General features: G+C 37.3%; 1 protein-coding gene across 7 annotated transcripts in view; it reads right to left on the bottom strand.

Moving 5' to 3' along the window:
• Positions 1–3025: 3025 nt before the first annotated feature.
• Positions 3026–16355, bottom strand: part of UTRN (utrophin) — a 359524-nt gene continuing 346194 nt past the window's right edge. For all 7 annotated transcript variants that reach the window (XM_069010451.1, XM_069010452.1, XM_069010449.1 and 4 more), the window contains 4 exons: positions 10063–10171; positions 8514–8600; positions 5865–5887; positions 3026–5185 (listed from right to left, as the gene is read on the bottom strand). In XM_069010451.1, the coding sequence (XP_068866552.1) occupies positions 5177–5185; positions 5865–5887; positions 8514–8600; positions 10063–10171 (228 nt within the window). In that variant the 3' untranslated portion in view covers positions 3026–5176. The remainder of the gene's footprint in view (positions 5186–5864; positions 5888–8513; positions 8601–10062; positions 10172–16355) is intronic.

Genomic DNA, 16355 nt, shown 5'->3' on the forward strand with positions numbered 1-16355 from the left:
TTATCTCAACTCATGAGCTTTCATTATATTTTCTCTCCCCTGTCCAGTTGAGGAAGCGAGTGATAGAGAGGCTTTGGTGGGCACCTGGCATCCAGTCAGGGTTAACCCACCTCAGTCAGAAAACCAAACATTTTCAATGTTTATCTGACTGCAAAAAGATAGTGACTAACAAGAGCTATCCTGTAAATATAGTTAACCTGTAAATATAGATTCAGAGATGACAGTGAGAGGACAGACAGCAAAGCATAGACACTAAGGTGGTGTATGAGGTTTTTTGATTTTTTTTTTCCTTTCCAGTGTACTCAAGACTAGCACAGCAGCTTTCTGGATTCTATGCAGGTCTCCTGGATTCTCATTTTTAATAAGCATACTAACATAGAACAGGTTTCAATTTCAATGATACCTTTGTGTTGGCTGCACCAGTTTGCTGCAGTGCTGAGATGTCTGAACCAGCCCACTCCTGGTGTCTCAGAGGTGTTTAGAAAAGCAGCTGATGACAATACTACCTTATCCCTTCTGAAGGTGGCTGCTGCACTTGCATGCAGCTTTTCTTTCTTATTTATAAATTTAAATTGTTAGGACTGTAATTCTTGCTGGCACATCATGGAAGTGGCACTAAAGACAGAAGATACGTTCCCAAAGCTATGTGAGCCAAGAATGATTTCACCTTTTCCAGCCTCAAAAACATTGTTTGAGGAACACAACAGCTGATGACTACTGAGAGCTTTTTTGCTTTTAAGATGCAAGAGATCTCTTCCTGCTCAAAAAATTCCCCCCCCCCAAAGTTGTTTGGGTTTTTTTTTCATACCCCACCGTTATTAATTTACACCTTGCCAGGATTTGTAAGACTGATTTTATTGCTGTTGTTGTGGGAACAGAATTCTCAGCCATATGGCATGACATCTTCATTTCTGCAGGACAGGAGACAGGATCCATTACTCAGTTTTGCAGTGCTGCAAAAAGGTACTTTCATGAAGGTTTGTCTTGAAGAAACTCCATATTAAAGTAGAGAACAAAAAATACATATAATGAACAAATTCTTTCCCAAGGGGTAATTTGTACTGTAAATGCTTAGAAAAATATTTTGGTCTTTTGCATAAATCCAAAACTTGCCCATTACAGTAATACATTTTTAATTTGGCTGAACTTAGGTTTGTTTGTGTTTTTAATTATGTCATTTGGTGAGGTTTTGGGTTTTGTTTTTTGTTGTTGTTGTTGGGTTTTTTTCAGCTGTAGAAATAACAGAAGAGAGGACAGAACCCCTGACCCAGGACAGTGAGGGGTCACAAATTGTCATGTGCATACTGATGGTCTTTGTCCAGTATCTCTGACCTAGCAGGGCTAGTGTCTCATAATCTGTCTTGGTTTTGAACATCTGAAGAGCCTTCTCTTGGTCCAAGAATAAATAATACCACCCACACAAAGATGATTGTTCCACTGTGGAAGTTCCCCTGAAGATGAAGCCCCAATAGCAGAAGGACTTCTACCCTCTGATTGTAATTAGATGCATCAACCTAGCATCTTCTCTGAAAAAATGAACTGACATGTTAATACTACAGCTTAAGGGTGCTTTCTAATGAGAATTTAAACAGATATGCTATCAACCAATGCCATCCATTCTGGGCTGTGCAGGAGGGTGTCCCTCCTGATGTTTTGCATAGATGTGTTTTGGACACAGAAATAATCTTTCCCATGAAAAGTATCAGGTTGGCTTTATTGGGCCTGACAAAGTAACAGCGTAAGAGGCTGGTGAGTGCTTAAAGGTAAAGGTTGGGTGGCAAAGTGAGGGAATGCTCACCATTGCACTGTGCATGGAGGACCAGAAGTGGCCAAGCCCTGTCCCCAACACCCTTGAGAAAAGCTCTGTGGCTGGTGAGAAGTGGATGCCATTCTGTTCCCCCTGCCAAGGGCCAGGACCTTTGTAGCACAGAACTAAAGCACTATTTTTAAGTGGCAGCATTACAGAGCTCTGGCACCTGCTACCTTGGCAGTCAGGGCACAGAGGGTGCAACTTGTAGATAGGAGCACTTCCATAAAGTATTCCCAAAGTCAGGCCCTGGTACTGATCCATACCTCTCTTTTCTGCTGCCTTCAACTCTACAAACATATAATTTAAATGTTCACTTTTTTTTTAAAATGACAGATTGTGTGGTTCAATACATGCTTTAATCCAGCACTCTCTTCCTCTTAGACACACTTACTGTTCTAAATACAGAACTTAATTTTACTTTTTGAATTTAATATTTGCTAATTCTGTAGTTAAATTCCTTGCTAACTGCTGAATCACTTGAATAATGTGAAAAACCTTATCTTTCCCTACAACTTATTTGTTAACCATCCTTTTACAAAGTGAGGGAAAAGGTCACTACTTTGACACTTATGTTTGACATTTGTTAGAGTTAAAAAAAAAAAAAAACAAACCCCAACAATTAAACATGAAACCAGTACCAACTGTTATGGTAAGGAAACAGAAGTGTTAGGGCTTTGGACTTTTTTTCTCCTTTAAGTGTAGCAATTCTTACACAGTCATTAACACAATTTGCATTAATGCAAATACCTCAAACCAGCACAGGGTAGGAAATATACTTTCTGACTGAATACCTAATGCTGTGGTTCAGCTGAGCATGTTGACTGAAGGCCACCAAAAACCTGAAGACTAATTTACAGTTCTCCTATTTGACAGAGCTTCATGCATTATTGCTGCTCTGTAATACATGCATAGAACATTAAAAAAAAAAAAGCAGTCTGCTTCTCAGTGATCAGATTTACTATCTGTCATGAAACTGAGAAGGATTCCAGACTAAAATTGCTAAAGATGGAAAACTGGAGAATATATGCAAGACTTATGAGGAAAAAAAACCACTGCTTATCTTATTTATATAAATTCAAACCACACAGAGAAAAAGCTAGGCTATACAAATTGACTATTACAGCATGCTCATGTTAATCTTCAGAATGAAATTTTCAGCATTTAGCAATGAGGTGTGGCATCCTTAAACCCCACAAAACTTGGAAGAACTCCATATTTTTTCTCATGTTACTGCAATATATTCCTTTTATTTATTATTGTCTCAGAGGAAGAATGTTACAATGTAGTGTTTGAAGCAGCATTTACTTGGCAGCAGAGGACAAAGGATGCATACAAACACAGGCAGAAAAACAACTTTACACATAGCCTCATATTCAGAACAAAAATAAAACCCACCAAATTCACTACTGAGTTCTTTTTATACTTATGTTGGGAGTATTTTTAAGGATTTTTTGCCTAGAAAATTATGTAGCTTGATAAAAGCCAAGTACTTTGCAGAGAACAGAATATAAAGCTATTTCCAATACTACTTATGAAGATAGGTCTGAGGTAGAAAGGTGGTCATGGCTTTCCTCTTCTGTAAAATGTGGGGTTTCTTCTCAGAATAACTACATAACATTTTAATAGATGAAGCATTTATAGGAGCTGGCATCTTCTCTTTTCACCTTGACAACTTTGCTCCACTTGCTCAAGACTAACACTTAGCAATTCTACAGAGCTTTTCAGATGCTAACTAAGTCCTACATCACCTTTGAGAGGTAAGTACTATCATCCCCATTTTACAGATGGGAAAGCAGAGGCAGAGTGGTTAAATAATTTGCCAAAGGGTTCAGAAAGAACTGGCACTGGTGCCAACAGTAGAAGGTGGTCAACACTGTGCCTGAATCACTCCTTGAGCAACAGCAGTTCAGGAGTAAATATTGTGGGTGCAGGACAATCTAGTTGGCAAAACTTCACAAAACCACTAGAAATTCCTTACCTGCTCTTTTAATGTCCCCTAGCATCTTTTTAGTAGCAGTAGAGAATTTTACACCTCTTTCAATAGCATTTTGAGATAAAGATTTTTTTTCCTTCAGCAATAATTAAGAACAACACAGTTTTGTTTCTCTACTATACATGAAAGATATTGCATGCAGTTTTACCAATTAAAGGTATGTCCTAGAATTAAAGCAAATGTCCATGCAGCATTGTAAACTCTGTGAAGGCATTAAAATCTCTTATGATAATCTTTAAACTAGAGGTCATCTGGTCAGTGACACAAGTTTCCCATAATAATCCTTATCAAAAGTACATAAATAAATCATTTCAAAGATAAGGATGATCTGCAAGATTACAATGCCAAATGATAACATCTAAGTGCATTGCAGTTCTGGAGAAAGTTCTGTGGCTAATAGTATTGGAAAGGGCTTTCTAATTGTCTCTTCATTTCCAAGAGGAAGACAAAAGAACGGGATCTCACAGAAATGAGCTTTACTTCATAGACTGTAAATTCCAAAACTTGAAGCAAGTTTGGCACAGCAGGGAACAGCAAAGCTTTGTCTTTGAACAAAGTTGGGAAAGATTACAATAACTAGTTCTTACTAAAACCAACTTAAGCCATCATCTAAGTCCTCTTTTTAGCTATCTCCTGATTCAAAGTAACATAATGCTTAAAAAAATAATCCTCCAAATGGAGTGTGTTGGCTGGAAATAACGAAAAGAAAGTTAAAAATACCACTTAGGTACATGAGGATGCTGATTATGACTTGAAATGAGACTTTACCTTGTTTAACTGAATTAAAATACTGTATCTTGCACCCAATGACAGTTATTGTTAACCAGTAACAATAATGCAGATTATGGGAACTTCATATGCCAATGCTGAAAATAATGCAAGGATATTCTGAAATCTGTGTGGTCAGATGGTTAGCATATAAATAATCAGTACAGAATATTACAGGTGTGAGAAAATAAAACTAAGAATACTTTACAATGCAAAAGCAAAGAGCTGAAAGGAATGTATAACTGTAACGTTTTGCTCCAAACTCCTAAGCAGTTCTCTTTACGATTATCAAAAAGAATGTATATAAAGCCCCTGCCCCTTTTCCCCTGGCTGTATATTTATACAAATCAGTGACAAATATTCCACTGCTCGTTAATTTACAGTTGCATAGAAATGGAAGAAGGAAAAAAAAAAGATACTATAAAAACAACATCCTTGTCTTTGGGTATTCAGTGTTGTACTGTTTCAAGCAGAACCCGCGGTCAGAGCGCACCGCGTGTCCCGGGGTCCCGTGCAGGCTTCTGATGAGGTGGAACACACGGCCGGCAGGTTGTAGAACAGGGCTGTACTGCCAGGGAGCACTGGCTCACATCCCAATGAACACTTCACATGGCCTGTCGTGATGAGAAACAACATCAGTACCATGTGTTAACACACACAGAAACTTCTAACTGCTCTGGGCTCATTCAGCTCAGGACTGGGATGTCATCTTACAAAATCCCTGTATTTTTAAAATGTACATGCATTGGCCTGAGACTCAGGTTAAAAGAAATCTAAGTTTACAATATTGCAGTGTTTAAAGCTCTTGTTGAAGTGCTTGCCTATTTAGAGCAGGCAGCTTAATCTAATGCCTAAGGTGCTGTGTGGCTCCTGATCCTTGTGCACTGGTACTCACAGGTCCTGAAAGTGGAGCTGCAGGAACCAGGGCACAAGGATATATGGAATGTCTTTGCAAGAACCAGCTTTGATCTTGCAAGCTGATGCTGGCTTGAAAGTAATTGGCAATAAATAAATGCAAACTGAATGCAATAAATGCAAACCAAATTCCATCTGGTCAGCAATGCCTAACTGCAGAACCATAACACCTTTGGCAGTGTTTGAACTAGTAGAAATTTTCTACTACCTGTGATATTCTGGAATCTGGCCTTTCTGTTGTATCAGCCTAACTTCCAAATAGACCTCTAGGGAAAAATGGAGACAAAAACCACCCCAGCCTTTTTGGTCTAATGGAACTTCTCCACTTGCTTTACTTTGTTTCCAATGCCTATGCAAGTATATAAATATGTCTCATACCTGTGGTCTGCCAGTGAAACTTGCTGCAAATAGAAAAAAAAGGTTAGAAATTTACATGATTCTGCATCTTGACAGTTTAAAAACAAAGCTCTTATTGGGAAAATCCCATACTATAGAAGAACAAAAAGACTTATCTTTAAAAGACTAAACATTTAACTAGAAATGTGTTGCAATGGTGTAACTCTTCACAAACTTACTTTTATCAAATTTATAGCATTACAAATATGTAGGTATTATGAATTATTTCATTTTCACCACTTGTAACCATATAAACCCCTGAGTGATGTATTACAGTATCATCTGTTAAAAATGCTCTGTTCTGGATGTCACTCAGATGCACAGACAAGACTTCTGCACAGTGTTGTACACCTGCCTGCTTCTGAGGACAAGTGACATAAATAAGGAAGGAAAAGGAGGCATTATATCTATGATCAGTGGATCTAAAGGACAGAAAAAAATAAAACCAACAAACCACAAAACAGCAAAATCCACCATTAAAAGCCTTGCTGGCCTTACTATACGAATAATTGCTTCAGGAAGGATATTTAGCATAAATAGTAAGACTGATTTCAAGATGAATTATAACCTGAAACCCATGAAAACAAACAAAGCAAGTAAGACAACTGTCTCTGTTAAACGATGAAAATGGGATAAAAATTATTTGCATAAGACACAGATGCTAGTAACTCCAGTAACTCCTAATGGAGGTTAAGGCCATGGCAGAAGAGACAAGTAAAGATGAGGTTGCAAAAAAAAGTATTTTACTTTTTTTTTTTTTTAATAATCGGACATGAGAAGTTGCATGTGTTTAGATAAAATTTAGCTTGGTTATAATTAAAAAGGGTAAGGATGTTGCTCTTTAATATTAGGAGAAATCCATGGAATCTACATAATTTAAAGTCTTACAGAACAGGTTAGACAATTGTCTAGAAGACAGAACCCTCTCGAATGGCCACAGGAAAAGATGATGGACTTAGATGGTCTGTCATGGTCTTCCTTAGCAAAACTCAGAGTCTAATACACTTTTTTGGGAAGGCCAGACTAATAATCCTCATTCCAGGCTTCTAAAACATTTCAGATATGAATCTGACACAGTCAAAAAAATTTACTCCCAAGTAAAAGATGTTATAGAATGACTGAATGAGAACAAACATAAGTAGTACCTAATTGGGGCAGTGTGGTTTAGCCTGACAACGGGGAAAAAGCCACATGAAATTTGGAACTGTGCCTTCTTTTAATCTTAAATGCTCAGATACATTTCACAATATGAAGCGGCCACGGTTTTCATTTGCAGTATCCTCCTGCCTCATTCAAGGTGTTTGTTCATAGAATCAGAATATTTTCTGTTTCCCAGTCCTGGAGAACAGCTGTCATTACCAAGCTTTAAATTAGCTTTAAATTCATTTGGGCCAAATGACCCTGTAGTTGTATAGTCACATAGCAAGAGAGTAATTTGCAAAACCAAGAACAAATGCTTGAGTTGCATTTATACAGATCTGTGCACACATACATCCTGGAGGTGTGCTGAGGAGCTCCACCAGCTGTTGACTTTAAGACAAGATGCTCCTTAGAATCAAATCCTTAATTTGCAGAATGATGGGCTCTGAACTATTGAACTCATCAACAACCAAAAAGGACAGCTGAAACAAGACCTTTTTTGCTAGAACCTAATCTGCTTTTCCAAAACATGCAAAGTGCATCTTCTGTGATGCAGTTACTCACAGCCAAGCAATGCAGGTACAAGAGATAAAAGGGGTATTTCAACAGGGTTCACAGAGTTTATGAAATAGCATAGAGTTCAGTCTTGATGCTTCCAAAAGAACTGCGCATAAACAGACACTCTCTCACTCCTGCCTTTTAAAACTGACCATTATTATTACATTTCATTTGAAACTTTCAACAGTTTTGAGAATATATCAAAGCTTTCACTACTGTTTTTCTAAGGCAAAACAGCTGAAATATCTATATAGAGAGACATGTATATATATAAACCTATTTTACAAGACCCACCAAAATACATGAGATAGCTCCTCACTTTTGCAAGTGCAGTGACACTGGAAGAAGGAGGATAAGTATGTCAGCTGATACAAGACAAGCATAAGGAACGAGCTGGTTTTCCTTTTGATCTTTCTTTAACAGACACTGAAAAAAATATCAACTTCCACTGCATTTAAGCAGGAAAAGGTGTTATGTGCTGCATTCACAGATTTCCTCTGGTCTATTTAATAACTAGTCCAGTAATTAGTCTAGGACTAATGGTCTAAAACCTTTTTTTTCAAGCTTTATTACACAAACGGCATTCAGAAATTCTGAATCTACATTCACTTAAGTTCTACAAAAGGTTTTTATTAGCAGCTAGTGAGATTCTAGATGTCTCTACCCTTATGTGGGCACTGCTGAAAATTCGACATTGAGATACAGGCTTTTCTTACAGTGAATCACTTCCACTTAAGAACATTTATTTACCTTCACAAGTAGTGTCTGTGGAGGAATTTTAAAGAACAGAATTATATAGCTTGCATACCTTGACAAGAAATCTCCACAGAGATACTTCTTTTCCTAGTCAATACCACAAGATTGAGCTTTTTTTCTTCAAAAGACCACCTCAAATTCAATACTATTCTCAGAGACATATTTTGTTAAACTTACAGCAGCAAGCTGGAAATGTGTTGTTGATTTGCTCCATAACATCTGTTAGATCTGTGTTGGTATCATGAGGTGGAACTAACAAGTCATCTGAAGATATGACAACAAAAAAAGAATTTTGTAAGAAGAAGAGAAAAAAAAAGACAACATTATTCTAAAAGGCATTCTTATCCAACCTTCCAGTTAAATACTCCTTTTTATTTCAAGGGAAAGCACTACCTCAAGCCTCTGTAATGTACAAGAACAATCACTGATAATTGCCAGCCTTGGGAGAGGAAGTGAAAGTTACATTATAGATTTGCAGTCAAACTCATTTCTCTTTTATTAAAGCTTAACCATTGCATCCAGGATTTATCTAGAACAAGTTGCCAGCAAGGAACAGTATATAAAAATTTACAGTTAAAATAAATAAAATGTTGACAAGATAAGGGAATTAAACTGCGTAGCTACTCAACTAAAATTCTGTTCCAACTGCATATGATTTGTCATGTAACTTTCAGAGCGAATACACCTTTCTTTTTTCTGAAAAAATCCCAACATTTATCTTTTAGATGGTCTTTATTCAATATGTACCAGCCATTTCAGTAGTGCTAAAATCCTCCTTGCCATTTCTTTGAAAAATGATGCTTAAAATTAGCCAAGAGAATGGTTAGGGAACATAACTGGATCTGTTGTTGGCAGTCCTATTAGACAGTATCTTTCACAAATCTACCACTGCATGAAATCAGACTCAAAGAAGTTCCATGTTTTTCCAGATAGAGTAAAAACATATGTCAATGCTGAACGAAAAATGTTCAGTATGCAAGAGAATATTTTTCTGTTTTCCACAGAAACAAAATAATATTTAATCTATAACACAAGGCTTAAAAACAAAAACAGGAGGAACTTGCACCTAAGATAGTTTGAGAAAAATATTTTCCCTTGCCCCCTACTTTTGACCATGCAATGATCTGTAGTTATTTCTGCTAACTCCAGTGAAATTAATGAGTTTTGATACTAGAGAATTTAAAATAATCTTTCAAGAGAGAAATCCCTTTATGTGCAGAGCCTGTACCTATAAACACTGAATTGTTCCTAAAGCTGTGAACCTTTTGGGAGTGGGAACATCAAAATACCAGGATAAGCAGAGGTTACACAAGAATTTTTAAAGCAGACAGGAAGTGTAGATTACATGGTTTGGACATTTGGGCCTGTATCTAACAGGTTACTTGGGTCCATGTGTGTATGTAGGACAAACAGCTCTTGGCCACTTCAGTCCAATGAAGTCTGTTTACCCTTTCAGTGAGGATGGATTTGCCCAGTAAATTCACTTGGTCAGAATAGATGGAACCAAGGAGTCTATCAACAGAAGTCTGTAATTCAGAGTCACATGGATTCTTAGGATACCGCAGCTCTTTGCAAGTGTGAGGAAGCAACACCTCCAGCTGCACTGAGCAGAAGCATCACAAAGATCCGTTCCTTTTGATTTAAAAATCTTTCCAGAAGATGCCAACAAACCTATCCAGTAGTCACCTATGGCCTCATGAACACATTATCTGATCAGAACACTCACCTGTCTGATGGAACTGTGAGCTTGTGTCCTGCTCGAGTGGGAAGCCAAGGGCAGAGTGCTGGGGCGAAGCACAGGGAGAGGTGCCATTGAGCCGGGAGTCTGATTCGGGCTACAGTAGAGACAATAAGACACAAATCGATGTTATTTGTATCCACATAATTTAAATGTGGACTTGTATGCAGCCATCTTGCTCCTTTCCTTTTTTATGTGCTCTTTCTTGTTTGTCCTTCAAACTACTGAAAGTTGGCTTAGGTCTATACAGCTGCTGAGAGGTAAAAAAAAAACCAACAAAAATACCCAAACGAAGAAATTTTTAGAAGGAAATTTACACTTAAAAACAGTTCTTTACAAGACTCCAGTTGACGGTCTCGTTAAAAATATTGTTCCTGTTGCATCACAAAAACACAACGTCATGTACAACACAACACAGTATGTCAAGGTTCCTAGTCCAGCTCTGCAGAAAGACTACACAATGGGATTGTTGGGGTTGTGTTTATCTGCAGGGACATATACATACATACACACATAGAGAGAGGACATTCAGCTAGGGGCCCCTAAAAACCTTTACAAGGATGACTAATCATGCTTAGAAACAACTGTTCAATCACAAACAGTTTTACAGAACTCCAGAATCAAGTGAAGACTCAAGACAGATTCAAAACAACTTCATTAAATCTAAAAAGTGGTAGCCAGCCAGCACTTCTGCTGATGCTGCTTCTCAACCATGTGGAAGACACCAAATTTGCAGGAATCTGAACTACGTGAAAATTTGTACTACATAAACTCCTGAAAATTATGAGAAATAACTTTGAGAAAGAAGCTTTTCTGGACTCTTAAATTCACTTGAAGAATCACTGACATTGATATTACATTTAGCTGTAACCATGTATGTGTTTGAGATGACACTTAAATATACATATAGGGACAGAAAATATAGCAGCTCAGAAATATTGGAAGGGATCTTGTTCAGGAATTTTTCCCTTCTTTTCCTTCCTTCTTTTAAAAATTCTTTTGAGGAAGAGACTAGTAATACAGTATTTGAGCTCCAGAAGCGATTGTTCTGAAAAAAACCAGAAATAAGTGAAATAATATTTACATCTGAGGTAGATGTAGCTGAAATTGTTGCTGCTATCACTTAACTTTTTGATTGCAAATCATCAAATTACTTCTGAACAGCTTAAGGAGCTGGTTATTCAAGTAAATCTATTAAAAGCAGATATTGAAGTAATACAAAAGATCATTGCTTTTAAGGTCTTTGAAACTGAGCAAGTACCTAGAACAGCTATGAGACTTGATGCAGAGTTAGAATACAGAATGGCTGTTAATTTGTGCACAAGTTTGTTCCTCACAGCCTCAATAGCAATATTTAATTTCTTGAGATGGTTTGCAATTAACCAAAAACAATGCTCAGTAAAACTGAAGACTGTTGAACAATGAAAGATACTTTTTCTTCCATATACAGTAGTGAGAAACAGAAGAAAACGTTCTGCACTCAGAACATGTTGAGCACTCAACAAATCTTTTTTTCTCCTCTAAATCTCATCTCTTTCAGCATAACAATACTAAGGGCCAGCTTTGACTAAAAGAATAAACCAAGAAATATTAGTCTGCATAGAAGACAAAGAAAAATGGAAATGTTTTCAAGCCAGAGAAGGATTTTACTGTCAAGACACTTCTATGAACAGTGAATTACTATCAAGTAGTTAAGCAATTTGCCACTCAGTACCAGGCTTCAATCCAGCTACAGAGTCTAAGCAGAATGAGTGTGATGATTTTAAATCAGCAAAGACCGGGATAACGTAACCCAGGCAATTCTGTAATGCCAGGAACCACCGTTCGAGATGTTAGAGCTGTAATGGTAAAGAGAGGAAGCAAATTCTCCAACAGCTAAGAGTGCCTTCAATACAGAACAACAAAATTAACTCCAGCAGCAGAGTGACTGCTTGCCCACCCCACAAACAGATGAACAGAGAGAATGTGAATAATCCAAAATGCAAACTTGCACCTGGACTAAACCTCTGTCCCTGTTCAAGTAGGAACTATGAATGAATTGTGCAGAGATGACTGAGGGTGAATGAGAAGATCTATGCTGGACATACAAAACTACAGTACAGCACAGGCTCAGTCAAGGGTAGTGAGACATTGCAAAGTCAACAGTTCATGTTGATAGATAGAAACTAAATGCCTGCAAAGCCAGGTGATGAGTTAGTCAAGGTACCACTTAATAGTTCTATTGTAAGTGATAAAAGAGCACTGCAGAGCACAAGGACTACCAGTGGATAAACTGAGAGAAAACAAAACATACTTGGAATACCTTACATTGGTGTACCATATACTGCTGCAGCAGTCAGAATGAAATATTGCAGCTGGATTTAAAAACAAGTCAAAAACCACAAAACCACCATCTTCTAATCAGAGGGCGATGTCTGATTACTTAATTTATTTTAAGTATACTGATAAACATTACACTACATAGTACCAGTGACTGCAATAAAAAGAAAAGCCAAAACAAACCGAATTCTTCTTCCAAATGAAGGACAATATTGTTAAGCAGCTGAAGAGTGGTGTTTGGAGCAGAAAGTGAAGGTTTGTGGTAGTGGTATAATTGCCTTAATATAATAATCACATACTGGAAAATGTTAAATGCAAACCAGTTGAGGATATAGATATATCTGCATGTATTTATATGATTTAATATTTTACTGTTAGAGAACTTGAGAAAAATAACATTAGAAAATCATATTCTATTTGACTCCAATTGCATAACACCTACAAAATATGAGCACTTCCATCATAACCCACTTCAGCCATCACGAAGTTCATGTATTCTTATTCAAAACAATACAGCAGACAACCCTTAAGCCAGAAACCAAAAGAAATCATCTCTACATGTTATTATATACCTGCTGCTTCTTCTTGAAAGAAATAAAAGCAGGGATACTGAGCATGCCTCTATAGGGATGAGGGAGAGGTTTCCAACTCCAGCCTCAGAGAGTTTTCAAACTTCTTTTTAGGCAAAACCAAACAAAGATATGAAGGGACAGATAGGTTCTTCTCCAGAAAACTCTGAAACTGGAGGGTTTTTTCTGTATTACAGCAGTTTTTAAAGCATTTCAAAGGAGATATTTATTTCAACCAGTTTTAATCTACAGTGACTTATTTCGCTGTGCCTCCTGGTGATGTCTTTCTCAAAGAAGAGCCTGAAGTGCTCTGTGGCTTAATGGATAGCTAAGACATACCTGCTCTTTCCTTGACTTCTTCTACTTTTTGTAAAAACTGAACTATACCTCAGTGTCCCCAATCTAAAATCACAGGAAACCTCAACAACGCCAATTTTATTACCACATTCATTACAGAAGTTTCTTCTTGCTCCAGACTTTTCCTCCGAGCTACAAAAGAAACAAACTCTCCTTGCTCTTCTGATAAAGCTCCTCTGCTTTCAGCTGGAGAGGGAGTTGCAGCCCCTGTTTACTCTCTCTGATCATACAACTGTTGACAGATGATTTAGCTCCCACGTACTTCAATATCAAATTTTATATGAAACCTCTATTGAGTAACTCAGAAAAAAGCAGAAAAATACAAACAGACTTTAAATGCCCTTCATAATAGACCTCACTTCAACTTTGCAAATTCAGTGTCTATAAAGGCTGAAAAAAGAAAATGAATTCTTTGTTTTTTCTCTGTCTGATTAATGTATTAGTATCAAAGCTGTCACATGCCAGTTCTATTTCACCTTCCTCTTTGGCACCCTACTCAATCAGGCAGACAAAAATGACAACGTACTGTGACAGCTACCAATCCTTTGGGCTTGCTAAATAAAATAGTATGGTAACCTCAGAGCTGTGACCTGAAGTAGACAAATGTGCAGTGAGGATGCATGCATATTTCTGCTAAAGGTTCTCTCTGAATAATGTCCTAAAATGCTCTCATCTAGATTAAACAGTTACTACATGAAACTCTCTAACTTTCATTAACTCTCTTCCCCAACATCTGTGTGTAGACAGACTCACTCCAATCTTTTGGAGAAAAAAAAATCCAGTATTTTATACTCAGTAGTATAAAACAACACTCAGGAGGCTAGTGGAGAAGAGGAATGGGGAGACTTGCTGTTGACAGAAGAGACAGAGATGGCATGAAATGCCATCTATGGCTAAGATACTGCTATAAGACAGTTGTATCCTTTAATGCTAGTAATTACACTGTTGTTATATATTTTGAGATTGGGACTTACGAGCATCTTTCATGCAAATCATCTGTCTCATTAATAAGAAAAGGTATTCCTTTTATCCACTAAAAATAACTGGGACAGCCAGTAAAAGCAAAAGAAACGAATAAATATAAATAGGCTTCCAGTAAAGTCCTTCCTCAAGCAGTGAGAGAGATAAAGGCTTTCATAAAAGGTAGTGGCCAAGCTGACAGAACAACAGTCATGCTGAAGAGTGGTCATTTTTTCAGAAAGGGGACAGTAATGGAAATCAGTGCTGCTTCATGATTCTATTAATGTCAAAATAAATTTCAAAGAACATTACTAAAAATTTAAATTATTTATAATTTCTGAATCCCCATGAGGGGAGTAGCTTCAACATTCTGGAAATAGCTTGCCAAACATCTGGTAAATTAAGTAATGATATGTATAGAAAGCAATAGTGAAAAGCCACAGGTATGTTATAAAAGAAATAATGCAGACCTTCTCATATACTTGACTTTGTACCAGCCACTTTATTAAATGACAGAGGAGAAACAAAGACCTTAGGAAATAATACTTGGAACAATCAGAAGCATGGCATGACTCCCACAGAGACAGGACAATTCAGACAGAAAGCAAAAGGGCAATAGTACACAGTAAATGAGGTAAACAGTCAGAAATATTGAAAAAGGTCACCTCTATTCTACTTTACCCTAACTGAACCCAAAAGCTGCAGAATGCCTAGAAAATTCCAAAGGCAGAAATGATATGGAAGAATTACTGTCCCTTCTCCTACCCACTTTATCACAACAAAAATGTATACCCTAAAGGTGTTACTAAGAATGGTATAAGGATTCCAAAAAGATTGCAAAATTGTAAGATCATCCTCAGGTACATTAGGGGGAAAAAAAAGAGTTTTAAGGGGTGAACATGTTTCTGCTGCAAGCACTAAGCTGGAAGTGACCATGGATTTGGCAGAACTTCTGTGTTTCTATTCAACATGTTTCTTTGCAGATTTTAAACCCTTTTCTGAAAGACCAAGTATTGGCCACATATCCCAAGATCCTTACTTTATAAATTATTTTTAACAGTGTACCAGTTGCTGTCTTCCCTGTGAAATATTTCATCTACTCAAATACTGATTAAAGATGCTAGAATAACAGTAGCAACAAAAAAATTTACTCTGCTAGAGGGGTAGGGAAATCATTGGAACAGATTCATCTTAATCCTATTGAGCCAAAACTACCTAGTAAAAATGACAAAGTCAGCCAGTGAAACAAACAGCAAACACCTTAATCCCTGCAATGAGTGTGTCATCTACAGCAGGAACTTAGGCCATTTTGATACCTGGTTTATGTAGTCTGTTTCTTGGCTTAGTTAAATCCTCTACTACATACAGCCAGTTATCTGACTGATGGAAGGCAGGAAATACTTGCCTTATTATACTCTGTCCCAAATGTAATGATTAGTTAGAAGAAAACATTCACACAAATTTATCTTCATTACTCAAGCTTCCACACATGATATAGTACAAACTACCATCTCCAACAACACCTGGTATATGTTGCTGCTGTTATTTCTATAACCCAGGTGTGCACATGCTGACTTCCAAAGCAATCAGTGTTCCTTCCACCAACAAGGAAACCCTACAATCTCCAGCTACCGGCATTTGATTAAAAGCTCTCACCTCCAGCATTCCTTGTGTGCAAGACCACTGCTGTAGCTTATTGGTCTAAATATGCTACTCAAGAGGAACTGGATTTTTAATGTAATTAATTGCTCCTTTGTATTTCAGACATTTGGCCATCTGTCTCTGGCATGCTAAGAGAAGTTTGAGTGACTAACTGTGACAACAAATAAACATTATTTAAGGGAAGTGTCTGGGGAAACTGAAGTCAAGCATGGGATGTGGCTGGCATCATTACTTGGAGTAGGGTATATATTTTCTTCTGGTGTTTTTTAATTAATGAAAACCTATCGCTCTTGTTTGTGTTGTTCCCAATGCTTCATAAGTTCCCATGATCACTCCAGCCCTTGTAATCATTTTTTGCTCATTTGACTTTAACCATGGCTTATACTGGAGGGTAAGAAATAATATCTCATTAGA

Source organism: Aphelocoma coerulescens, chromosome 3 (assembly GCF_041296385.1).
Source record: "Aphelocoma coerulescens isolate FSJ_1873_10779 chromosome 3, UR_Acoe_1.0, whole genome shotgun sequence".
In the NCBI taxonomy this organism is placed as follows: domain Eukaryota; kingdom Metazoa; phylum Chordata; class Aves; order Passeriformes; family Corvidae; genus Aphelocoma; species Aphelocoma coerulescens.